The sequence below is a fragment of the Lissotriton helveticus genome, chromosome 8 (genome assembly GCF_964261635.1).
Source record: "Lissotriton helveticus chromosome 8, aLisHel1.1, whole genome shotgun sequence".
NCBI classification, from domain to species: domain Eukaryota; kingdom Metazoa; phylum Chordata; class Amphibia; order Caudata; family Salamandridae; genus Lissotriton; species Lissotriton helveticus.
Genome location: NC_136069.1, coordinates 44,517,042 through 44,542,884, shown reverse-complemented (window position 1 = coordinate 44,542,884; position 25,843 = coordinate 44,517,042). Strand labels below are relative to the sequence as shown.

The 25,843-nt window shown below is 44.5% G+C and overlaps 1 protein-coding gene across 2 annotated transcripts in view; it reads right to left on the bottom strand.

Annotated features, from left to right (window-relative positions):
* Positions 1 to 16,195: 16,195 nt before the first annotated feature.
* LOC144772321 (uncharacterized) overlaps positions 16,196 to 25,843 on the bottom strand; it is a 34,684-nt gene continuing 25,036 nt past the window's right edge. For both annotated transcript variants that reach the window (XM_078656559.1, XM_078656558.1), the window contains one exon: positions 16,196 to 20,602. In XM_078656559.1, coding sequence (XP_078512685.1) covers positions 16,823 to 18,928 — 2,106 coding nt within the window. In that variant the 5' untranslated portion in view covers positions 18,929 to 20,602 and the 3' untranslated portion in view covers positions 16,196 to 16,822. The remainder of the gene's footprint in view (positions 20,603 to 25,843) is intronic.

Below are 25,843 nucleotides of genomic sequence, written 5' to 3'. Positions count from 1 at the left end.
AGTGCTTTTTGGGACTTTTACACATTTTTTTAGTGTGGTCAACAGGGAGCAATTCTTGGCTTCCTCCAATCAACAGCCATTGCTGCTTTAGAAAAAGATCTTGGCTATGCATCAACCAAAGAGACGCAAATTCACACCTCTTCTATGCCATTAAAAGGCAGTATGGTACATTAAGCCACCATTATGGTACATGGTTAACACTCTCCCCGTTGAAAAGCATCTGGCTAATGGACATCTCATCGTGTAACTGGCATGCACATGTACAGATACTGCTCAGCCTCCAGAATTCACTTTGTGCTACTATGCAGAATACATGCTGCTCACAAAAGTTCAATGTGGCTGCTCGTAAAAAAAAAACTCTGGTGAGGAACATTAAACCAGCCCTGATGTACCGTTTGTTTAAAGGTATTAGGCGAATCACCTTTCACACATGCAATTTCCTGGTCAAGCCTTGCCACCACCTCTGAGAAAAGTAGAAAGCCAAAAAACTTTATTAAAACCTTAAAACAATAGCATTCTTCAACATCTTCATGTACACATCTAAAAGCCATGCACATTACCTGGCTGAAATCAAACTAAGATTGGTGAACTATGCAAAATGTGCTCTGTTGCCGCAGTCAAACACAAGACACAATAATACTTGTATGATCTATCCAACTTTAGATACTCTTTTTTGTGCAGAAGTCTACACATTCAGAAAAATCTCTATATAGGATTCTGTTCTAGTGCGCATCATCCTTGAGTGAACTAACAAAAATAGATCTTACTAACCTGCAGCACACGTGCAAAGGTGTGTGATGAATTTGTGCATCCTATAAACATGATTTAGATAATATGCACCCTTTACTTTGTACATCATCAAGCCATCTAAATATATAAATGATTTCACATTTGCTCAGTTACTAGATTTTTGTTTCATGAAATACCAAGGGTCGAAAGTATAAATACATAAAATAAACAGTGGGCTCTTCGGTTTTGAAGAATACTGTAAATGAAAAAGCACCATAAAAGCTTGCTTTATCATGTAACATTTCTACTGAAGAATTTGTGTGTGATGCTTGCTGAAACTACACTTCTGTAGATATGTGAAAATATATATATATTTTTTTAATTTATTATGAGTTTTTATATAGCGCTAACCAGACCCGAAGGTATCGGAGCGCTTTACAACAAGAACCACTCATAGGATACATTAAGCAATTTAGTATATAAAAAATGTAACTTGTAAAGTAAGATATTGCAGTAGAATGTACAGGGAGCATATGACAGTTATCGCGATAGAATGTACAGGGAACATATGACGCCCCGCTGAGGTAGTCGGAGACAACCCAATAACTCACGGCCATATGGGTTCAACCGGTGAGTGGGGTGTGGGAGGTAGTCATGCGGAGAGTGAGGTAGAGGTCATTGAAGACAATGTGTCCGTGTGCTACTATGGTTTGTCTTCGCTGACTGCCTTGAAGCTATCCGTTTGGGGGAGATCGGTTGAGGAGGAAGTCCTTGAGTTGCCTTTTGAATTTTATGTAGATGGGGTTAGTCCTGATTTTGACTGGAAGGGTGTTCCATAGTTTTGGCGCACTTTCTGCAAGGGTTCGAGATGCAGTTTTTTGTCTGCGAAATTTTGGGGGGATAAGGAGTACAGTGTTTTTTCTCCGGAGGGTTCTTGATGGACCAGCCTTCTGGAGTTTAGCATCCAGGTAGGCGGGTTTCCCTGTGTGCAACACTTTGTGCGTGAGGCAGGTGGTTCTAAAGCTGGCACGCATTTCGACATTTTAGCTCTTTGAGTGCAGGCGAGATGTGATCATATTTCTTTACTCCGGTGACCATTCTGGCTGCTGCGTTCAGAGTTGACCTGAGTGGAGCTAGATGGGATTTTGCTGCTCCTGTGAGGGTTGCAATTCCGTAGTCCTGTCTGGACAGTACCAGGGATTGTGTAGCTTGTTTGAGGTCACTAAGAGGAATGTAGGGTTTTATTTTGATGAGTAGTTTAAGGTTGAGGAAAGTGCTTTTTGCATTGTTTTTAATGTGTTTGTTCATGTCTAATTTGGGGTCCAGAGTGATTCCCAACGATTTTGCGGAATCAGCTAGGGTGAGGTTGTGATTTAGAGCCTCGATGGCTTTTATCCATTTTGTGATTTGGAGGTTCTCCTCTCTTTTGGAGATGAGGAGGATTTCCGTCTTATCCTGATTTAGTTTTAAGTGGTTGTGTGAGAGCCAGTGCTGGACTTCTCCTAGAGTGGCGTTCAGTCTCTGGATGTCTTCGATGGAGGAGGTTTCCAGGTAAATTTGGGTATCGTCTGCCTAGAGGTGGAAGGAAATGTTTTTTTCTTTTTAGTATGGAGATAAGGGGCTCCATATATATATTGAAAAGTTGTGGGGAGAGTACTGATCCTTGGGGGACATCCCTACATACAGGGAGTGGGTCAGACGAAAAGTTCTTGATTTTTATACTTTTGGTGCAGTTCTATAGGAAAGAGGTGAACCACTGTAGGATCACCTCCTCTGCTCCCGCGCTTTCTTGAAGTGCTTTGATGAGTAGGTTGTGGTCAACCGTGTCGAAGGCTGCTGATAGATCCAAGAGTATGAGTAGGCAGCATTGGCCTTTGTCCAGAGATTTGTGCATATCGTCTATTACATTTAGGATCCCTGACTCTGTACGGTATCCTTTTCTGAACCCCGATTGATGAGTGTGAGAAGTTGGCCTGATATATAATGTTTCCAATTCTGGAACCACTGTGTATCAGTCCAAACAACCCTTATGGTGTCTGGTTGTAAGTCAACCTTATTAGACAAGCTATCCTAGGGGTAGCACGGACTACGCAGCCTAAAGGCTTAACTTAAGAGGTCGTGTTAAGCGAGCTGTTTTACCACATACAATCCTGTAATATCAAATGAAAGGACACCACACAAGTATATATTATAAAAATATATGTATTTATTACTAAAAACAATCCCCAGTATTCTTTATGAATGAAGGGGCACAAGCGTTAAATCAAAAGCACAGTATTACATACAAAGTTGCACAATTTTGGATGAGGCCTAGGGGCCACTCAAACCATATACTAAAAAAATGGTATAAGAGATACCAATCGATCAGTGGTTAGGCCTAGGGCCTAGGGAATCGCTGGGAGCAGTCAGGACTAGCAATGCTGAAGTCGGGAAAAGTCCGCGGGATTCGGGTGCAGCACGTAAAGTGCAGCTTGCATCAATGTAAAGTCAATGGTGCGTAAAAGTTACAAAGTTAGAGATTAAGGACACTTCCGCTGGACCTAGAGGAACAAAACTTAAGGCACAGACCCTAGAGGTGTGTACCAGTGTGGGAACACCGGCGTTGCAATGTTACCTCACCCACAGGAAGTGGGTGCACAGGGTCGAAGTTGAGTCGGGTTTCGTCACGCAGGTTCTTGGTGCTTGGAGCTGAAAGGGCTGCAGGCGAGGTGAAAGGGAAGTGTCCGGTGGAGTCCAAGGGTGGACTCAAGTTGAAAAGTACCTGAAAGCAGAGGGGACAGAGTCTGGGTCACTCAGCAGTGACCAGGGTGGAACCAGGACGGAACCAGGCAATGTCGGGCGCAATCAGGTGGTTGTTGAGGAGCTTCTCTCCGCTGCCACGTGGGCTCTGGGGCATCTGCGACGTCCAGGAGCGGGTCACGATCTGTCCCACGTAGGTTCTCGCCGTCGGCGCTGTCGGCTTCAAGATTGGAGCAAACAACACTTGGCAAAAGCAATCCACGCGAAACCGGGAGATTGCTTCTCGCTCGAACCAGGAGGGTCAGAGTGGGGGCTCCTTTTCAGGGGAGCTGGTGCAAATCTGGAGCAACCAGAATCGCAGGTCGAATTTCAAGTTTCGTCGGTACAGGGGCCACAAGCCGGCTGGCAAGTGACCGGACCAACGCGTTGAGCCAAATGGAGCAGAAGGGCCCCACGCAGCACTCGTCGAGTGTGGAGGGCTGAACTTCGGTGCAAGAGTGGCTCAGGGTTGGGGCTTCTCAAACCCCGGTGCACAGCTTCGAGGGTCACTCGTGGGCTGCACGGTCAGCATCTCGTGGTCAATTCAAGATGGCGTGCCCCACGCTTCCGGTCGCCTCCACGGGTCTCAGCTCTGCAGGGACTGTGGATCGGGCTGTTGGAAGGCAGGGAAGCTTGATCTCGTCGATCTCTGTCGCTCGAGTTCCGGCGGGAACTGCAACAAAGCAGACGTCGAAGGCTGGATGGTGCCTGTTTGCACAGGGTGGTCACTCCTTGACCACAAGGGAGATTCTTCAGTCTTCTACGTTGAGTAGGATGTCGAAGGGTCCAGAGTTTCGTTTCTTATGTTTCATCAGGATAATCTGAAGTGCATTGGCACTGCTCCCACTCTTATTCGAATCTGGGGGGCTGGATTACCTGCTAGGTCCCCTCCTATGGGTGGGACCCAGGAAGTGGGTGGATACACCCCCTTCCTTTGATCCTGGCCGTGCTGGGATGGGGGCTGGAGTGCCCCAGAACCGGTTTGGCCGGATTATGCAAGGGGCAGCCTTGTGCTCCCCATGCAGTGTCTGGTTTCTTTCAAACCTCCCTGCTACAATCCACTATCTCCTGTCTGAGGGGGTGTAACACCGCCCTGCGACAGGAAACCCTTTGTCCAGGCCCCCTTGGCTGAGTTTCGGTCAGCTGCAGGGGGTCAGACCTGTGTTTGTGGCAGAAGCATCCATTTTGTGGATGTGAGGCTATTTTTAAAATTAACCGCATTTCAGTAAAGTAACATGTCTTCTCCCTCTAGAGGGGTGAAATGCTATCCCCGTCGCCAGAACTGGCGAGGGGATAGTATTCCAAATCGTATGACACCTTACACGACATGTTTTGATAAAGCCAAACCAAAGTTGCTATATAACCGCGAGGATTATAATGCACTTAATAGTATATGGTATGGCATTATCCTGAAACAGCTTAGGGAGTTGTTCCCGACAGCTGCAGACAGGCTCAGCTCATGCTAGAGCTCCATCTCACATTAAACCACGCACTCTGCCTCCAGGATTGATGAGGCCTTCCATAGGAGTGGCTCACAGGTTTATATGTGTCCAGATATAGGTTTAGATATAGGTATACTATACACCACCTTGCCCCAGCTGAGTGATCAGCCAGTTGTGTCAATTTAAGAACCAGCCAGGGGTGGCAAAAGATATGCTGCAGCCCCTGGTAGGCCTTGGTGGCACCTATGCCCTGAACACCTATAGTGCATGGTACAGGGGCTGACAAGGAGTCCATTTCCAATTATGGTATGTACCTAGGGTACATGGAATCCATTTTACAGAGAGAGCAGATGGCCTGGGGCCCTGATTGGCAGGGAACCAGGTCAACTAAGTCGAAAACCAGCTAAACACAAGGCAAAAAATCTGGGGTAACCATAGTCAGGTAGCCACCTTCCTACATAACCCCCCCCCCCCCCAAACGAAAGGAGATAGGTCTATCCTTGGCCAGGTAAGCCTATATTGCCTGAGTGGCCATATAAGGAAGTACCTGCACTAGCATCGGTACCCCCTGTCTCATGGTCCACTAAGCAGTCCCTCACCCTTGGGGTATTAGAGGGTCTCCACCATAGGGAATCACTACCTTGGGTGTGTTTATGCAAAGTTAAAGGCTGGTTTGGATATGGAGTATTGAAGGGAGGCTCCACTAATTTAGGGCTCAGCTTCCTCCAATTATCTTCCACCATGTGTGCCTTTCTTTCTTCAACTGAGTTGCACTGTGCTCTCAGGGTCAACCTCTGGCTACCTAAAGCTGGAGGCTGGGTCCCTCTGTTTGGCTTGCTGGAGGGACAGTTCAGGTTTGGGCCCTCTGGGTCCCAGGTTTGGCTGTGCCCAACAGAATCCATCTGTGGGAGGTCCCTAACTGTTTTTAAGGGGGCTCCCTCAGGAGTTTTTAAAGTTTCCACCTCACTAGGGCTACTAGTTTTGGTGCCCCTAATCTTTTGATGGGGGTGCTTTATTTGACAGGGGGCCCTCTGGGTCTCACTGTCCTTCTTGTCCTCTGCAGCCCTGGGCTGACTAAGGCAAGGTAGAGAGGGGCAGGTTACCTGCTCCAGACTGGGTCCCACCTGAGAAGGGTCCACTGACATCAGAGGCTCTGTCAGGCTAGGCCCAACCACCTCTGGGGCAGTTCCTTCATCAGGGGTAAGATCAGTTCCCTGAGGAGGCTGATCCTTTCCTAAAGTCTGGTGAGGGGGAAATTTCTCGTCCTCCTCTGTGCTCTCAGTTTGTGTGGAGTTATCCATCATTTCAGGTTTCACAACACGCATATCAGTTTGAGTTTGGGCTGTGGCCATCACAGCCCTACCAACCTTTTCAGGAGGGGACTCAGTTTGGGTTTCTGCTGTTATCATAACAGCTTTGCTATTCTGTTCAGGAAGAGCTTTTGCTGAAGATGGGGCAGAGAGTTGCTCAGCCCTACCAACCTTTTCAGGGAGGACGTCTTGACTTGGGGCTGTAGCCATTACAGCCCCACTAACCTTTTCATTGGAATTTACCATTCTAGAATGGGTTTCCTGTTCAACCTCAGCCCAGGCTGAGATTTCTAAATCATTACCAAGTAGGCAGTCTACAGGCAAGTTTGATGACACTGCCACTCTCTTTGGGCCAGTGACACCTCCCCAGCTGAGACTTACTACTGCCATGGGATGATTTGTTTGGATTCCATCAATGTTTGTTACCTGGTATGTGGCACCTGGTAAAAGTTGCTTAGAGGGGACTATACAGTCAGCCACCATGGTGATGCTAGCCCCTGTATCTCTAAAAGCTTCAACTTTCAAACCATTGATGATGGGTTCTTGTCTATATTTGCTCAAAGTATTTGGGCAATCAGAGAAGTTGGCAAACCCCATGCCAGTCTCATAAACAAGATTATTGGGTGATGGGGACCTGGATAGGCCAGGGTCCACCTGTGCTCCAAAAGTAAACCCACCCAGATTCCTGGGTGTGCTCCCACTTCCTGGGGGATTACTGCTGACAGTAACAGGAGGTGTTGGAGCTGGCTTTGGAGGTATATTCTCTTTATTGTTATTCTTGGGACAACAGTTGTCTGTTTTGTAATGCCCAACCTGTTTACAGGCATAACAATAAGGCTTTTTCTCAGTTGAAGAAGTGTCTTGGGACCCACCCCCATTCTTGGAGTTTTGGGGCCCTGGGGAAGTCTTTTCTTTACTTTTATCCCCACCCTTATCTTGAGGCTTGGTAGACTCCTTCTTCTGGTTACTGTCCTGATTCTTAGGCCTAATCCTGGTTCTGACCCATTTATCTGCCCTCTTTCCCAATTCTTGGGGAGAGGTCAAATCTGAGTCCACCAGCTGCTGGTGTAAGAGCTGGTTCTGACAATTACTTAGGATCTGCTCCCTCATAATCAAATTTTACAATCCTGTAAAGTCATGTACTTTGCTGCCATGTAGCCAACCCTCCAGAGCCTTAGTAGCACAATCTACAAAATCAGTCCAGTCCTGTGTCTGTGTCTTCTGGGTGTCTCTGAACTTCAACCTGTACTGTTCAGTGGTTAAGCCAAACCCATCTATTAGGACACTTCTCAGGACTTTGTAATTGTTTGCATCCTCATGTCTAACAGTGAGGAGCTTATCTCTCCCTTTCTCTGAAAAGGAGTACCATAAGATTGCTGCCCACTGTTCCTCAGGAACCTGCTGTACCATGCAGGCTCTCTCAAGAGCAGTTATCCACTTGTGGATGTCATCCCCTTCCTTGTAGGGGGGCACAATCTTTGTCAGGTTTCTACTATCATAGGACCTGGGTTTCTCTATAGGAATTTTGCTGCCACCAGTGGCATCTAAGCCACACATTTTCTGTTCTCTTGCCAAGGCAAGTCTAGCTTGAGCCAGGGCTACCTCCTCCCTCTCTATTTGGAGTTTGACAGCTCTCATCCTGGCCTTATGCTCTATCTTTTGTGAGGCAGTCATGCCTCTCTGAGATTCTCTGGAGGCACTAGAAATATGAGAGTCCCCTGATGGAGATCTCACTCTTCTGTTGCCTGGGAGAATGCTCTGGTGGGATCTGGGGAGGTGCTGGCCCTCTCCATTTCCCAGTAGGTTTAAGTTGGCCTGGTTAAGCCTGGCAACTCCATCCTGGTTAACCCCTTGATCCTGATCTTCAGGTTCATCTAAGTCTGAACCATCCTCCTCCTCTTCCTCCTCTTCTTCTTCCTCCTCTGGAGTGGTATCAGTTACAGGGGGGTTCACTCCATCTCCTGACTCTAAGGGAACTGCATTCGCCTTGTCTAAGTCATCCTGTTCTAGAATGGCTATCAGGGAAGGACTGGTGGGACTTCTGCCCCTTTTTAACCCTCTTGAGATGCACAAGGCAACCAAGTCTTTGTGGGTTAGCTTGTCATAGCTGGAAGTTGCCTTGGTAAGGTCAACTGTCACAGAACCAGACCCTGAGGCCTTTCCTGTGTCAGACATGACTCTAGTGTGGTGTAAGTGATGCACCTACCTACACTTAGTGTTTCCCTACTGTACCTTACTAGTGAGTTGTAGTCAGGGTGTGCTAATCCCTTTACTCTACAACTACTAAGTTCAGTAGAACTTAATATGCTAAGCTTTTGATTTATATGTACCTAGAGGTACTTGATGTGATCTTTCAATTTGATAAAAAGATTGCAATGGTAAAACAACAGCAAGCTCAAATCCGCACCGCTGCTCACCAATGTGAGAAGTTGGCCTGATATATAATGTTTCCAATTCTGGAACCACTGTGTATCAGTCCAAACAACCCTTATGGTGTCTGGTTGTAAGTCAACCTTATTAGACAAGCTATCCTAGGGGAAGCATGGACTAAGCAGCCTAAAGGCTTAACTTAAGAGGTCGTGTTAAGCGAGCTGTTTTACCACATACAATCCTGTAATATCAAATGAAAGGACACCACACAAGTATATATTATAAAAATATATGTATTTATTACTAAAAACAATCCCCAGTATTCTTTATGAATGAAGGGGCGCAAGCGTTAAATCAAAAGCACAGTATTACATACAAAGTTGCACAATTTTGGATGAGGCCTAGGGGCCACTCAAACCATATACTAAAAAAATGGTATAAGAGATACCAATCGACCAGTGGTTAGGCCTAGGGCCTAGGGAATCGCTGGGAGCAGTCAGGACTAGCAATGCTGAAGTCGGGAAAAGCCCGCGGGATTCAGGTGCAGCACGTAAAGTGCAGCTTGCATCAATGTAAAGTCAATGGTGCGTAAAAGTTACAAAGTTAGAGATTAAGGACACTTCCAATGAACCTAGAGGAACAAAACTTAAGACACAGACCCTAGAGGTGTGTACCAGTGTGGGAACACCGGCGTTGCAATGTTACCTCACCCACAGGAAGTGGGTGCACAGGGTCGAAGTTGAGTCGGGTTTCGTCACGCAGGTTCTTGGTGCTTGGAGCTGAACGGGCTGCAGGCGAGGTGAAAGAGAAGTGTCCGGGGGAGTCCAAGGGTGGACTCAAGTTGAAAAGTACCTGAAAGCAGAGGGGACAGAGTCTGGGTCACTCAGCAGTGACCAGGGTGGAACCAGGACGGAACCAGGCAATGTCGGGCGCAATCAGGTGGTTGTTGAGGAGCTTCTCTCCGCTGCCACGTGGGCTCTGGGGCATCTGCGACGTCCAGGAGCGGGTCACGATCTGTCCCACGTAGGTTCTCGCCGTCGGCGCTGTTGGCTTCAAGATTGGAGCAAACAACACTTGGCAAAAGCAATCCACGCGAAACCGGGAGATTGCTTCTCACTCGAACCAGGAGGGTCAGAGTGGGGGCTCCTTTTCAGGGGAGCTGGTGCAAATCTGGAGCAACCAGAATCGCAGGTCAAATTTCAAGTTTCGTCGGTACAGGGGCCACAAGCCGGCTGGCAAGTGACCGGACCAACGTGTTGAGCCAAATGGAGCAGAAGGGCCCCACGCAGCACTCGTCGAGTGTGGAGGGCTGAACTTCGGTGCAAGAGTGGCTCAGGGTTGGGGCTTCTCAAACCCCGGTGCACAGCTTCGAGGGTCACTCGTGGGCTGCACGGTCAGCGTCTCGTGGTCAATTCAAGATGGCGTGCCCCACGCTTCCGGTCACCTCCACGGGTCTCAGCTCTGCAGGGACTGTGGGTCGGGCTGTTGGAAGGCAGGCAAGCTTAATCTCGTCGATCTCTGTCGCTCGAGTTCCGGCGGGAACTGCAACAAAGCAGACGTCGAAGGCTGGATGGTGCCTGTTTGCACAGGGTGGTCACTCCTTGACCACAAGGGAGATTCTTCAGTCTTCTACATTGAGTAGGATGTCGAAGGGTCCAGAGTTTCGTTTCTTATGTTTCATCAGGATAATCTGAAGTGCATTGGCACTGCTCCCACTCTTATTCGAATCTGGGGGGCTGGATTACCTGCTAGGTCCCCTCCTATGGGTGGGACCCAGGAAGTGGGTGGATACACCCCCTTCCTTTGATCCTGGCCGTGCTGGGACGGGGGCTGGAGTGCCCCAGAACCGGTTTGGCCGGATTATGCAAGGGGCAGCCTTGTGCTCCCCATGCAGTGTCTGGTTTCTTTCAAACCTCCCTGCTACAATCCACTATCTCCTGTCTGAGGGGGTGTAACACCGCCCTGCGACAGGAAACCCTTTGTCCAGGCCCCCTTGGCTGAGTTTTGGTCAGCTGCAGGGGGTCAGACCTGTGTCTGTGGCAGAAGCATCCATTTTGTGGATGTGAGGCTCTTTTTAAAATTAACCGCATTTCAGTAAAGTAACATGTCTTCTCCCTCTAGAGGGGTGAAATGCTATCCCCGTCGCCAGAACTGGCGAGGGGATAGTATTCCAAATCGTATGACACCTTACACGACATGTTTTGATAAAGCCAAACCAAAGTTGCTATATAACCGCGAGGATTATAATGCACTTAATAGTATATGGTATGGCATTATCCTGAAACAGCTTAGGGAGTTGTTCCCGACAGCTGCAGACAGGCTCAGCTCATGCTAGAGCTCCATCTCACATTAAACCACGCACTCTGCCTCCAGGATTGATGAGGCCTTCCATAGGAGTGGCTCACAGGTTTATATGTGTCCAGATATAGGTTTAGATATAGGTATACTATACACCACCTTGCCCCAGCTGAGTGATCAGCCAGTTGTGTCAATTTAAGAACCAGCCAGGGGTGGCAAAAGATATGCTGCAGCCCCTGGTAGGCCTTGGTGGCACCTATGCCCTGAACACCTATAGTGCATGGTACAGGGGCTGACAAGGAGTCCATTTCCAATTATGGTATGTACCTAGGGTACATGGAATCCATTTTACAGAGAGAGCAGATGGCCTGGGGCCCTGATTGGCAGGGAACCAGGTCAACTAAGTCGAAAACCAGCTAAACACAAGGCAAAAAATCTGGGGTAACCATAGTCAGGTAGCCACCTTCCTACAATGAGGATCAAGAAGGTTGGCGAGTTGAGTGAGTTGGAGCAGAACACATCTTTCCAGAATTTTCGCTAGGAGAGGGAGGTTAGAGACGGGTCTGAAGTTGTTCAGATCGTTTGTGTCAGAGCCAGGTTTTTTCAGTAGAGGAGTGACTTGGCCGATTGTGAGACAGTCAGGCATGACTCCAGTGCTCGAGGAGCTGTTTATAATCTTAGTCCACTGCGGGGCTAGGCATAGTTTGAGCTTTTTGGCCAGTTGGGCTGGTAAGGGATCCATGACGTGTGCTGAGGGTTTGGTGTTAGAGATCATTTTGATGACCTCTGCTTCGGAGATGGGGTTGAAAGATTTCCATAAGTTCACGTCTGTGCTGGATTGTGGTGTAAATTATAGCTGTGTGAATGGGGTTGATTGGGAGATGGAATGTGTGCTGCTGAGTGTTCAGGGTGAGTATTCCACCAGGAGAATTAAGAGAAGGGGTGATCTGCATTAAACCCTAGCTCCTTGTAGGTTTTGTAATCTATGCTGAACTTCTTACTTGTACTTGTAGACAGTTAAATAAAGTTACTGAGACAACCTTTTGTACATGTGGACAATGCATCGTACAGTCCTCCTAGTTAACTGTTGTCCTTTGTGTGTCTTATGTGAAAAGAACCTCTTTACACTCTTGAAAGTAGAGTGGGTTTGACAGGCAAGCCTCCTCCCTGCGTTCCTGCTCACTGATCCACTGGAACAAAGGTATTCCTCATGATGATGTTTTGATAATACAGTTTCCTGGATAAAGAAAATTATATGTTAACTGTTTTTCCCCATTGAGTTTCTTTAAAAAGGGATTGTTAAATAGAAAACTCATCAAGCAGGTATCCATCAGACACCCAGTCTCTTCAGCAGTGTTTGCAAAAGTGCAATGAACTCACCTTCCTTCTCACCCAAGTACTTGTAAAGTCATTTTATGTCTGAAATGAGTACATTTCCACAGATTAAGGATATTTTGCTTTCCAACCTACTAAAAAGGGTCTTTAAAAAACTTTCCTTAGTCATTTGGTGTGTGGGCACAAAAGACAGCCTTTGCCATACATGTTCCTGTTCTTCAGTCTCACAATGGACATTTTGCAGGCCCTTTATCCATTAACAAGACCGTCACCTTGCTAAGTCAAAGAATGGGTGTGTATGTCAGGGACAGCTGTTTACCTTGGATTATTCCCTTCCTGTGATTTGTGATGCATGCTCCAGAGCAGTGGACCTATCGGCAAGCTTCCTGATATCCTAGAGAGGAGTAGAGGAGCTGTTGGTGTTCCCAGCATGAGGCGTCTGCCACTTGCAATGTGCAGGACTGTGTGGAGTGCGGTAGGGATCCAGGGATAGTGTGGGGGTGAAGGCTAGAGGGCAAAGGGCAGATTAGGCAATCACTGCTGCAGCTGATCACACGGATATCAGGGTACTCCCCAGAAGAAAGGAGGGTTATACATGATTATTTTATTTATTTATTTTAAAAGTTTTATATGGCGCTGGCTAGACCCGGAGGTATCAGAGCACTTTACATGAGCATCGGATCATAGTTACAGGTTACATCGTTACAAAGGTTACACAGTTCTTAGAGCACGGCAACATAGTTACTTGTAAGGTCGAGATAAACAATAAGCACAAATACGTAAGGGGAAAAGAAGGCAAGGTGAGAGATTCAGGGGAGGGGGGTTTGAGTAGGGGAAGTAGACAGATAATGAAGGCGGGAAAGAGGAGGGGAGGGTGAGAGACACAGCATAGGGAGAGGAGGGGAAGGGTGACGGGGACACAAACCGGTAGACGAGTCAAGGCAACGTCCAAAGTCCAGTAAGCTGTGATCCCAGGGAAAGTGGTATCTGGTAAGTTTTACTTCAAAATGGAGGCTGACAATGGTGTATGGAAATCCTCCCTTCATGGTTGATTATGTGACTCTGGTTGATTATGTAAATCAAAGTATAAATAAATCTAAAATAATTGAAAAACGAATGGTCGTTAGTTCTGTTCAATAATGATAAGGCCAGATTATCCACATTTTTTAGGAAAGATGTATTCTTGTTATAACCACTGTAGAGAATTTGCCAAATGTAGGTCAGAAAGCAGGAGTGCCCAAATGTAATCATACTTTAACCTTTGTTTAATGTTTATTCTCTTTGAAGTGTCTCAATGTGTTCTCAATACAAATGTCACCAACTTATCGTGTATAATAAAATGTTCTTCTTTTGAAGAACTATTTGTGTCCGTGCTCTTGTCAGGGCCAACTGCAATGCATATGTTTATACAGCAGAAGAACACAATGTTCCTTCACGTTCCTCAGTTACAGCTGATTGTGATATCATTAACAACATCATCCTACCCAGTAAAAAACCATGCAACAATTCTGTAGTTTTCTGTATCTCGTTAGCCCCTTCTCTATAAACTAGGACCTACGCTCTGCTTCCAAAGTGGAGGCATGTTCAAAGTACAAAATATATCGGGACAAGGATCTTGTTATGCATCTGAGGCTGCTTAAAGTATTACTTCCACCTCCCCACGCTCCTTGAAATGGGCTGTTCAATTGTATTACACTAACCACATCTAAAGGCAACAACTCCCTAATATTCAGAAGAGAGCTGGTCTTTTGTAACTGTGTAAAGGGCAGATTTTGAAAAAAACAATTGTCAAAATGCCGTCATGCAATAACAACAACCACTCAGGAAGGGTACATGAAGGAAATTACTCATTTAAAAACATTTACAGAAACAGATCTGTCCCTTTCTCTCAGATTTCTTTGTCCCAGATATCTTTCCTCGCTGTGCACCTCGACCCTGAAGTTGACACCTAAATGAGAGACTACAAAGAAGGGAACCACTTCATCAGTGCAAAGACTGGTTTTCAGATCCAATTAAAGGTTTCTATTAACCCAGTAATGTCTCCAAAATTGATTTATGTTCACTAATATATATGTAACACCTTGAAGTAAAAAGCTTAGTTTCAAGCATTCTTAAGGAACAGAGGTGAATTTTATGTTGTATATTTGATTTCTCTCGCTGCATAATGTGGTGGTGAAACAGCAGTTTAGAAATAATCATAATACATAATTTTCTCTAGCTCGTGATCCCAGTGTTTTTGACATACTGTAAACTGTATGGCAAGATACTGGAATCTGGTAAAGTGACCCCTGTCTGCTGTTTCTTTCCTGTATCGGAGATTCTGAATATTTCGGATTGTTCCGTTTTTCTCTACAGACCAAAGTGGTATGTTATGGGTTATCCATAATTTTGTGGTTTCATTTAGCCTTTTCTTGCCCACATATACCCTTTTTTGCCTCTATTTTAATCAGTATTTTTATTTACTACCTTGTACTTTTTACTATATTTAAGTTCCACCCAATTGCCTAGTTTGCTTATGCTTGCTCTGTTGCTTAAAAGGCTATTCAGTTATTCTGCCGGTATTCCTGATTTCTCTTAGTGTACTGGGTGTCTTGTATAACAGTTTTGAAATGTACATTGGATGGCCACATGTAATGAATAAATCAGCACTTACTCTCATGACTGTGCAGTATTTGAAACATTTAAGTCACTCCTGTTGCCAGCACCTCTGGAGAGGAAAGGTGGTTCCCTAAAGCCGTGCAAGATTCCTTAATGCCCGAGCTTCTGTCTGCTCTGTATGAGGCATACTTATTTTATTCAAATTCTGGTTAAAATGCAAAATATAAAGAGAATTTCCTGATTTACCACGTGGGGACTTTCTGATGCCATGAGAGAGGACTTTTTTACTTTAAGGTCTTGACACACTCAGACCGTGCATGCTATTTACACTAGTGTGAGTTCTCCTGTGTATTATTAGTCATATCTCTGTAATGAATATATTGCTGCATTCAGAATAATTATATGATTTTAATCTACAGTGACTGTCATATTATCACACTATGTAGTGAAAGACTTTGTACACTTCAGGCCTGATTAAGAGTTGTTAGTAATTTTCTGACCCATGAGTTAACCCCAGCTTATGCATGGGTCAGAAATACGAGTTTGAAGGTATTTAAAGCAGCTGATATTTAGCGGATGCGTTAAATAACTCAACCTTTGTTAAATTTCGGCATGTCAAACCGGCCAAAAGTTACTGTATTTACTGTATCATGCAGAGTTTAACATTTTAGTGTGTTAAACACCCAAATCCACAAGTTATTAACCATAAAATCTTAATAGGTGTTTTTTATCGCACCTGATAAATAACAGACCCCGTGGAATCAGTATTTATCAGGGGCAATAAATAACGACTCAACTCGTGATCAGGCCCTTAGTAAATTAAAATGATCTCTTTCCTTTATCTCTTCTCAGATGAATTGATAGACAATCCTTTTCTTGAAAGTGTTGGCACATTAAGTAAATGTACATGGGTTCTCTTTTGTAAATTATCTGATTTGTCACTGGATCTACACATGTAGTAAAGATGTGTTTCTTCTCAGATGATGCAACAGATTACCTTTTGGACTGAAAGATTTGTAACATTCAGAAAATGTATATGGTTCCTCACCACTGTGAATCCTCCGATATTGTTGCAGGAATTCTGGGAAAACACAGAACTATTCTTGGGACCATGGAACCTTAGTAGGCAGGTACTAGTCATCCTACTACCTTAGTAACCATGAGCCTGTGACCGACTAGCTGTAGTGTCTCACTTGCCCTCCTACTCACTCACAGAGGAACAAGTGATTAGACACCCTAGAACACAACACTCCCGACACTCTCAGGAATCGCGGTGACGGAACACACCGTTTTTCTCTCACACTCATACACCGTAAGATCTGACAGAGGCACGAGAAAAGTAAAAAATATTTATTTTAACTATCATGCCCTAGTATGCAGTATGTGGGCCACAATAAGTAGGAAGATGTCGTACACAAAGACGGTCAGCATAGTAAGTAACCTATACATCATAAGAGGAGCTGTCATGGTATTAGACAGGGTAAACTCCCTCCCCTTTTACAAAAGTAAAGTGTTTATATATCAAAATATCTCTGGGTGTTAGTATCGGATCCCGTACCATGGCATGCAGAGATAAACATTCTATATCTCAGGTACAGTTACAATCTCCTCTCTGAGAATCTCTCTCCAAGTGTGTCTATAAAGGTCTGTGCATACCTATATGACAAAAGTACGTATTCCCAAACAACAGCTGCATTTGTGTGTTTTGTTTAGGTGCTAGGGCCTGTCTAAAACAGGTTAACACTGGCATTGTTGTTTGACTTTGCATACAGTGTTCAGACTAAATCCCAGGAAAGAACAGAATGCAAAAAAATAGCAAGTTCTGTGTAGAAGTAAAGCGTAGCACAAAGCAAAATATGTTTGTGTAGTAACTTGCGCAAGCAGAGAGCAACCTGCAACGTGCTTATGCTAACATAGGGAAAACGACAATGGGCCTGCAACCTGACATATGACAATGTAAAATCACTGTTCACTTTGTAATGAAAGTCTTGTCACATTCAGAACATTTATACGGTTCCTCCCCGTGTGGATTTTCTGATGAACTAAAAGATTACACTTTTGCTTGAAAGCTTTGTCACATTCAGAACATTTATATGCTTTCTCTCCATTGTGGACTTTCTGATGAACTGTAAGATTACACTTTTGCTTGAAAGCCTTGTTACATTGAGTACATTTATATGGTGTCTCCCCCGTGTGGATTCTCAGATGTGCATACAGATTACCATTGTTCTTGAAAGACTTATCACATTCAGGACATTTATAAGGTTTCTCTCCAGTGTGAGTTCTCTGATGTATAGTTAGTCTATGCTTTGTAACATATGACTTGTCACATTCAGAACATTGGTAGGGCTTCTCTCCAGTATGATATCTCTGATGTACGATAAGGTCAGCCTTCAGAATGAAAGCCTTGTCACATTCAGAGCATTTATATGGTTTCTCTCCATTGTGAATTCTCTGGTGTAATGACAGCCCATATTTTCTGGTGAAAGCCTTGTCACAATCAGAACACTTGAACGGTTTCTCTCCAGTGTGAATGTTCTGATGTAGAATTAGATGAAATTTGATTTTGAAACCCTTGTCACACTCAGAACATTTGTATGGAGTCTCACCGCTGTGAGACATCTGATGTCTCCTTAGTTGTTCTTTTGAAATGAAAGCCTTTTCACATTCAGAACATCCATAAGGTTTTATCCCAGTATGAACTCTCTGATGTATTATCAGCGGTGCCTTTGTACTGAAAGCCTTCTTGCACTCAGAACATTTGTATGGTTTCTCACCGGTGTGAGTTCTCTGGTGTATAGATAGTTCACGCATTCTGCTAAAATGTTTTTGACATTCAGAACATTTATATGGTTTCTGGCCAGTGTGATTTCTTTGATGTAGTATCAGTTGGCCCTGTGAGCTAAAACACTTGTCACACTCAGAACATTGATATGGTTTCTCTCCAGTGTGTGTTCTCTGATGTAGTATCAGATGTGGTTTTTGACGAAAAACCTTATTGCATTCAGAACATCTATATGGTTTTTCCCCAGTATGAATTCGCTCATGTGATGATAATTCAACCTTTTTCTTGAAAGTCTTGTCACATTCAGAGCATTTATATGGTTTCTCTCTTGTGCAATCATTCTGATGTTGCTTTAGGCGCAGTTTTGTTTCGAAACTATTGTCAAACTCAGAACATTTGTATAGAGTCTCACTGCTGTGAGACATGTGATGTCTCCTTAACTGTCCATTTGAAATGAAAGCCTTTTCACATTCCGAACATACATAAGGTTTTGCCCCAGTGTGAAACCTCTGATGTAAGATCAGCGATGACTTTGTACTGAAAGCCTTCTCACATTCAGAACATTTATAAGGTTTCTCACCAGTGTGAGTTCTCTGATGTACGGATAGGTCACCTAGTCTGTTAAAAGCTTTTTGACATTCAGAACATTTATATGGCTTCTCACCACTGTGAATCCTCTGATGTATCATCAGCATTCTCTTTTTAATGAAAGCCTTGTCACACTCAGAACATTTATATGGTTTCTCCCCTGTATGTATTTTCTGATGAACTGAAAGACTACTCTTTTGATTGAAAGCCTTGTCACACTCAGTACATTTATATGGTGTCTCCCCTGTGTGGATTCTCTGATGTGCGCGCAGATGTTCATTTCGCCTGAAAGCCTTATCGCATTCAGAACATTTATAAGGTTTCTCTCCAGTGTGTGTTCTCTGATGTACTGTCAGCCTTTGCTTTATAACGTACGACTTGTCACATTCAGAACATTTGTAGGGTTTCTCTCCAGTGTGATACCTCTGATGTACCAATAGCTTAGCCTTCAGAAGGAAAGCTTTTTCACATTCAGAGCATTTATATGGTTTCTCTCCATTGTGATTTCTCTGGTGTAATGACAACCCAGATTTTCTTGTGAAACCCTTGTCACACTTAGTACACTTATATGGTTTCTCTCCTGTGTGATCATTCTGCTGTTGCATTAGATGAAGTTTGATTTTGAAACCCTTGTCAAACTCTGATGGAAATTTGTATGGAGTCTCACCGCTGTGAGACATCTGCTGGCTCCTCATCTGTCCTTTTGTAATGAAAGCCTGCTCACATTCAGGACATCCGTAAGGTTTTGTCTCAGTGTGAACTCTCCGATGTATTATGAGCTGTGCCTCTGTTCTGAAGGCCTTCTCACATTCAGAACATTTATACGGTTTAGCTCCAGTGTGTGTTTTCTGATGTATTTTCAAATTTGCTTCTTGCCGAAAAGCCTGATTACATTCAGAACATCTATATGGTTTTTCCCAAGTGTGAATTCTCTCATGTGATGATAAATCACATTAATATGGTTTCCCTTTAGAGTGCTTTCTGTGATATAGCACTAGTTCACCCTTTTGATTGAAAGTCTTATCGAATTCAAAACATTCAAATGGATTCTCTCCAGCATGAGTTTGTTGATCTATCATCTGCAGTGCCTTTGTAATGAACGCCTGGTCACAGGCAGTGCATTGATATGGTTTTGGTCCAGTTTAGTCTGCCCTTTGACCAACGAGAGAACCACCTGTGATAAAACCTTTACCTTCAAGACATTGACATGTTTTTTCTTCAATATGGTTTTGTTTGTCTACCATCAAATGCCTTTTTCGAATAGTAGTCCTGGCAAACATTGTAGATTTATTTTGTCTTAATGTGCTGAGATCTCCTTGATGTTTTTCCAGATGGGTATTTATATAGAAATCTCTGTCACATTAAGAACATTTGTGCGCCACCTCCATTTTCCACACATTATGTTTAAATAATTACATCCTTGTAATAAAATCCTGGAGACAGTCTTGCATGTAGCTTCTCTTGTGTCTGTCCAAGTTAGTACTTTCAAGTTAGGTACATTTTATATACACACATAGATGAAAATTAACATTCTCAATTATTTGCACTAGCATTAGAACTGCAAGGTTGTGCACTTAAATGAAGTTCACCAGTGTCTTTGCCTCGACAAATAAAGTAAATCCTTTTTACTGTGTATAGGTGTTCAGCTAAGTTATTAGCATTGAGACGTCATTTCTTCATTCTAACTCTCTCTTTTCTTTTCTCGCTGGTATGTCAATTATACAGTATTAGCTGGCACTTTTAAAGCACATTTAGCGCATAGATATGATCTTGTCTCTGTATGCAAATGTTAGTTGTTATAAGATAGCCATTTCTTATATTTTGCTCTCCTCTCATATTAACTGTTTATTCAAATGGCAACACTCCGTTCTTGCCTCTCATAAGGGGATATTCTGATCTGTTGCTAGAATGGTCTTTTGAGCAGCAGACATCAATAAGTCGATTTGTCAGTGGCTAGAGCCCCGTATATACAGTCTCTGTTTTTTTCCCCAGTTACTTTAGCCTGGAAAGATTCAATACAGTGTATCTATTTGTATGGCATTTCTCCTTTGTAGATCACTTTATTGATTAAAGTTCCTCGGAAGGTAAATATGTAAACATACTCAAGTGATACTCATTTGTTGTGAGGTGCTATGTCACATTCATCAGACACTCATCATTCCATTGGTGTCTGCTAGCGAATCTGCACAGAAAAAGGCAGTTTGTGCAAGGAATGCACATCGATAACAACTGAAGAGCTTCTTTAGTGGAATAAAGTCTCCAAAAACTGTTTTGTACTTTTCAGGGGGTTAGTGCCTCAAAGGTTGAATTGCAATTTCTGGTGTCCGCGATATTCCTCTGACCAATGCTTTTATTCTGGTTTTCTTTCACTTATGGGAGAAAAAAAAGATATAAGCATTAGCATTTTAGGAGCCAAAAAATACAAATATCAGCATTAAAAAATGCAATTTGCTTTCATATATAGAAATAACGTAACAAAAGCCAGGAACATAATTGTAAGTGATAGTCACAGCACATTAGCATATAAATAGTATGGTGGTTGGTGCTCTGTTTTTTATGGACTGCAGTGTCTGTAGGTAATGCAATAGAAACAACTGTGTAACTAATGTGATCTCAATGAGGTATATGTACAGTGCATACCATGTAAAACATAGCACACTGTGCAGGGGCAGCCATTCACCTTATCGGCAACACAGCTCACTATGCAGAGGCAGCCACTCACCTTATGGGCAACACAGTATACTGTGCAGGGGCACTAAGGTGCAACCGCTAACCCCATGTACAACACAGCATTTTAGGAGCCAAAAAATACAAATATCAGCATTAAAAAATGCAATTTGATTTCAAATATAGAAATAACGTAACAAAAGCCAGGAACATAATTGTAAGTGATTGTCACAGCACATTAGCATATAAATAGTATACACATAATCTTGTGGCCACAGTATTTTATTCATATATGTTCGAAAACATTTACATCCTTGTAACGTGATCTAGAGCACATTGTTAATCATCCACTAACAATGTTGACAACACAAATTAAAATGGACACAGATATCTGCAATACAAAGATCAAATACACATCAAGAAACTCTGCTGACAAGATGGATTAAAACAAAAACCTGGGAGTGTAATCAATGATTACAGCATAAATTGACAAAGACATCAAGCAATAAATAGTAATATCTACAGCTTGTATTGGGTTGAATAAGAAAGCTTCTAGGAAATGTATTTATTTATTGCAGTTATCTGAGGCGCACAGCAATACCAACTACAGTATTCTGGTGCTTAAGGACAGGAAGCTGCAGCTAGAGGTTAAGATGTTATTGAACAAATTGCAAAGGTTTTAGAGGGTTGTATACACAAGGTTATCAGGCATCGATTGGATATTTAAAGGAAGAGAATTCAACAGTTTGGCAACAGTGACTAAAAGGCACACCAACTTTTCAGGGATGTGCAATGTGAAGATTGAAGAGGAACAACGAGTTCAGGGCACTGAGTACGAACCAAACAACTACTTGGTGAATGCTTCCATGTATATTTTTGTGACAGAGCGACGGTCCCAAAGGCACAGTTTAAAACTCAAACAATGATACAAGTGATTCAATTAGCAGAGCATGGATATGCCCAAAACAAAGAAACCTTTTAGTCCATTGATCAGAGCTTCAATTAACCCAGAAACTAAAGGTCTGGTCCAGTGTTTGGCAGACGGACTACAATCTGCCAAATTTAGAGATCCCTGCCAGCCCAGTAGTTACAATCAAAGTACCAAAATGTTGGTGGACAGCTGCTGTCGATTTTGACGATCAATTACCAAAATTATATAGCTTTCATTTTTCAAATAAGTGGTAGTTTGTTATTGGAAACAAAAAACGATTCACCGCCACATCCAGGGCGTTTCCTCCCCATGGTATGCATGTCTTTATGTGCGCATTTATTTTGTCCTCTCACCGCCAGGTTATACTGCCAGGTAACAGAGAGAACAAGCATTGGCATAGCCAATCGTCTTGCTTTTGGGACCTTATAAGTGTTTTGCCAGACCAATTGGCTTTGCCAATGTGTTTAAGCTATGTTTTAGAGCAGTGTACCTGCTGTGCAGCATGTTGAAAAGTTATAATAAAGTGTAATAAGCTCTTTATGTTACCTTATATGGCCATCCTGTGAATGATAGTGCATAAGCTTTCACAGACTAGAAACATGGCGTGGTGGTTGGTGCTCTGTCTTTTATGGACTGCAGTGTCTGTAGGTAATGCAATAGAAACAACTGTGTAAGTAATGTGATCTCAATGAGGTTTATGTACAGTGCATACCATGCAAAACATAGCACACTGTGCAGGGGCAGCCCCTCACCCTATGGGCAACACAGGTCACTATGCAGGGGCAGCCACTCACCTTATGGGCAACACAGTATACTGTGCTGGGGCACTAAGGTGCAACCGCTAACCCCATGTACAACTCAGCATGCTGTGAAGAGGCAGCCACTCACCCTATGGGCAACACTGTATACTCTGCTGGGGCCGCAAGACGCAGCCACTCGTCTCATGCACAACACTGTGCAGGGGAAGCCACACACCCCATGCACAACACAGCACACTGTGCAGGGGCAACCACTCACCCTATGGGCAACACAGCACACTGTGCAGGGGGCAGCCACGCACCCCATGCACAACAGAGTACACTGTGCAGGGGAAGCCACTCACCCTATGGGGAACACTGTATACTCTGCTGGGGCAGCAAGGCGCAGTCACTCCCCCCCAGCACAACACTGTGTAGGGGCAACGAAGTGCCCATGCACAACACAGCACACTATACAGGAGCAGTCACCCACCCTACAGGCAACACTATATATTGTACTGGGACAGCAAGGTGCAGCCAATCACCTCACGCACAACACTGCACACGGTGTAGAGAAAGCCACTCACCCCGTGGGCAACACTGTATACTGTCCTCGGTCAGCACGGTGCAGTTATCCACTCCATCCACAATACTGCAGAATGTGGAGGGACAGGAGGCTTCAACCATCCAGCCCACTCATAACCCTGTACAATGTGCAAATAGCAAGGTGCAGCCACTCACTCCATGCACCACACTGCACACTGATGGGGCATCAAAGTGCTGTCACCTCTCCCCGCCGTCCTCCCCCACACGCACACAATACTGCACCCTGTGCAGGAGCGGCAATTTAAATTAAGCCAAAACTGCACCCTCCCTCTGCACGATACTGCAGAATGTGGAGAAAAAGGAGTGCTGGACAGCAAGCTGAAGGCACTTACCACAGGCACAGCACTGCACCGTTTGCAGGGTCGCCATTCGCCTCATGCACAGCACTGCACAATACACAGGGGAAGCAAGCTGCAGGCACCCACCCCAGGCACAGCACAGTTTGCAGGGTCACCATTCGCATCATGCACAGCACTGCACAATACCCAGGGGCAACGCGAGGGGCACAGGAGTAAAAACAGCACAACGGTAGGGGAGGGGAAGAAATTGAACACGGACAATGTGAGGTGGGGGTCTGGAAGGGCAATACAAACTACCGCGGGAGGGGGCCAGAGCAAAGTGAACACGGATAACATGAGGGAGCAAAGTAAACAGGGACAGATAGCAGCAGAGCACGCAACAGGAAAGTTACAATGCAAGCTGAGGCATGATGCAGTGATCCTCGAAGCCGGCACTATCCACCCTGGTGCTACCTGCAGCTGAGGTTCGGGACACCGAGGAGCTGCTACTGCATCCGCCGCCTGCCAGAAGGTGGCCGAGATCTACCCTAAGCTTCCACAGTAGACATGGGCGCCTGCTAGTATATTGAGAGCGGCGCTCAAGTTAAAGTGTGGTGTCCGGGTGTGGGATGGGGGATGGGGGATGGGGGTCTTTAAGCCGCGGCCGACATTGTGGACTGTGTTAACAGAAATGCACCAGGGCGCCATGCTAGCGCCTTACTGAAAAAAGAAAAAGAGGTTGACATATACTACAGCCCTTAGCATCACATGCCGCCTCTTCAGCGCAGTGAAACATCAGGCGTGTGGGGCTGGTTTACAAAAACAAGCCACGCCAGAGAAATGAAAGGCGCATCAGCCATTGTTGAAGATAAACGCAGTAATACCAAGAAAAATTTGCTTAGCGGCTAATTAAGAGACACTGCCTCCCGCCGTAAGTAAAAGATCCAAAAGCGGATAGGGTGGTAACCAGGAAGGATTAAAATGCCTCCGGTGCAATCATTACACTGTGTTTTGCATAATCCATGATGACAAACAATGCGCACAATTAAAAATTGCAGGCGGAGAAGAGACACGATGTAGTAACAACAGGAATCAGCAGCTGAAAGTGAGTTGAATGTATTCACAACGTACGAAGATCCCACAGACGAATGTAGTGGTGTATGCAAGCGCTGCGTTGTTTCAGGTCAACTGTCACATCCAAACTGCCATACTCTAACTGACATGACTACACGCCAACGGGCAGCGCAAGACAAATACCTCTGGAGTGTCTGTGCGCCGGGAGTGCGCGTGGACAGAACATTACATATCTCTTTTCCTTGACGAAGGAGGCACATCAGGGGGGGGGGAAATGTGAGAGGAAGGAGGGAGGGAGGAAACAGAGAAAAATATCTGTACCTTAAGGGGACTCTGATGTCCCTGGAACTTCTTCTAGTAAAGGCAGGAGGGTCATTAGCAACATCACAAACTTTGCGATTCTGAACAGATAAATGCATTTGGTCCGTATCAGAACTTTGTGCGGACCTCCTATCACCCAGATTGTTAACTTTGACTATCTTGCTCATGTTCCACCAATTACGCCTATTAATCCGAACAGCACTACCACAGATGTTGTCAATGCGGACTGGCTCTCCGAACTTGGAGTCATCTTTCCTGACAAATCCCTGTTTCTTTATTCTCACCATGTCACCCACAACAAATTTCCTTTTAGCAACACGTTTTCTGGTGTTAAAGTATGTTTTTTGCTTAGTTTCTACATTGCAGACTTTTCTTCTAACCATGTATTCAAGCGCAAAGGGAGGAGTTCTAGATTTGAGCTATTTAGACATCCACACTGGTCTGAAATCTGTACTGGCCTTTCTCCCTTTAAGTAGCTCAAAGGTAGACACACCCGTGGTCGAGTGGGGGGTGGTTCTGTAGAACCACAGCATGCTCCCGACAGCCTTAGGTATGTCTTTGTTGTGATTTTTATCCCACTGTACACAATCCCCAATGACTTTGTTAAGTCTCTCTACTAGACCATTAGTTTGGGGATGATAAAGTGAGCTCTTGCTGTGGGTGATGGCAGATTCTTTAAAGAAGACTTCAACTTCACCAGTAATGAACTGAACACTGAAAACCACCGTTTTGGGAAAAGCCTCCTGCATGAAAATCTCTTTCATGAAATCGAGAATCTCTTTGGAGTCAACTTTGGATGCAAATTTGACTTCTGGCCATTTTTAATAATAATTGGCCAGCACTATGGCATACTGGGACTGCTGTGGTCGGGTGTGGAATGGACCCATGACATCGATACCAACTTCCCAGGGGTTGTTTGGGAGGGGGATGGGGTGAGCGAAGGGTTGGCTGTCCGGAGAGACTTGTCACTACTTGCACACATGGTGCATTCTTGTG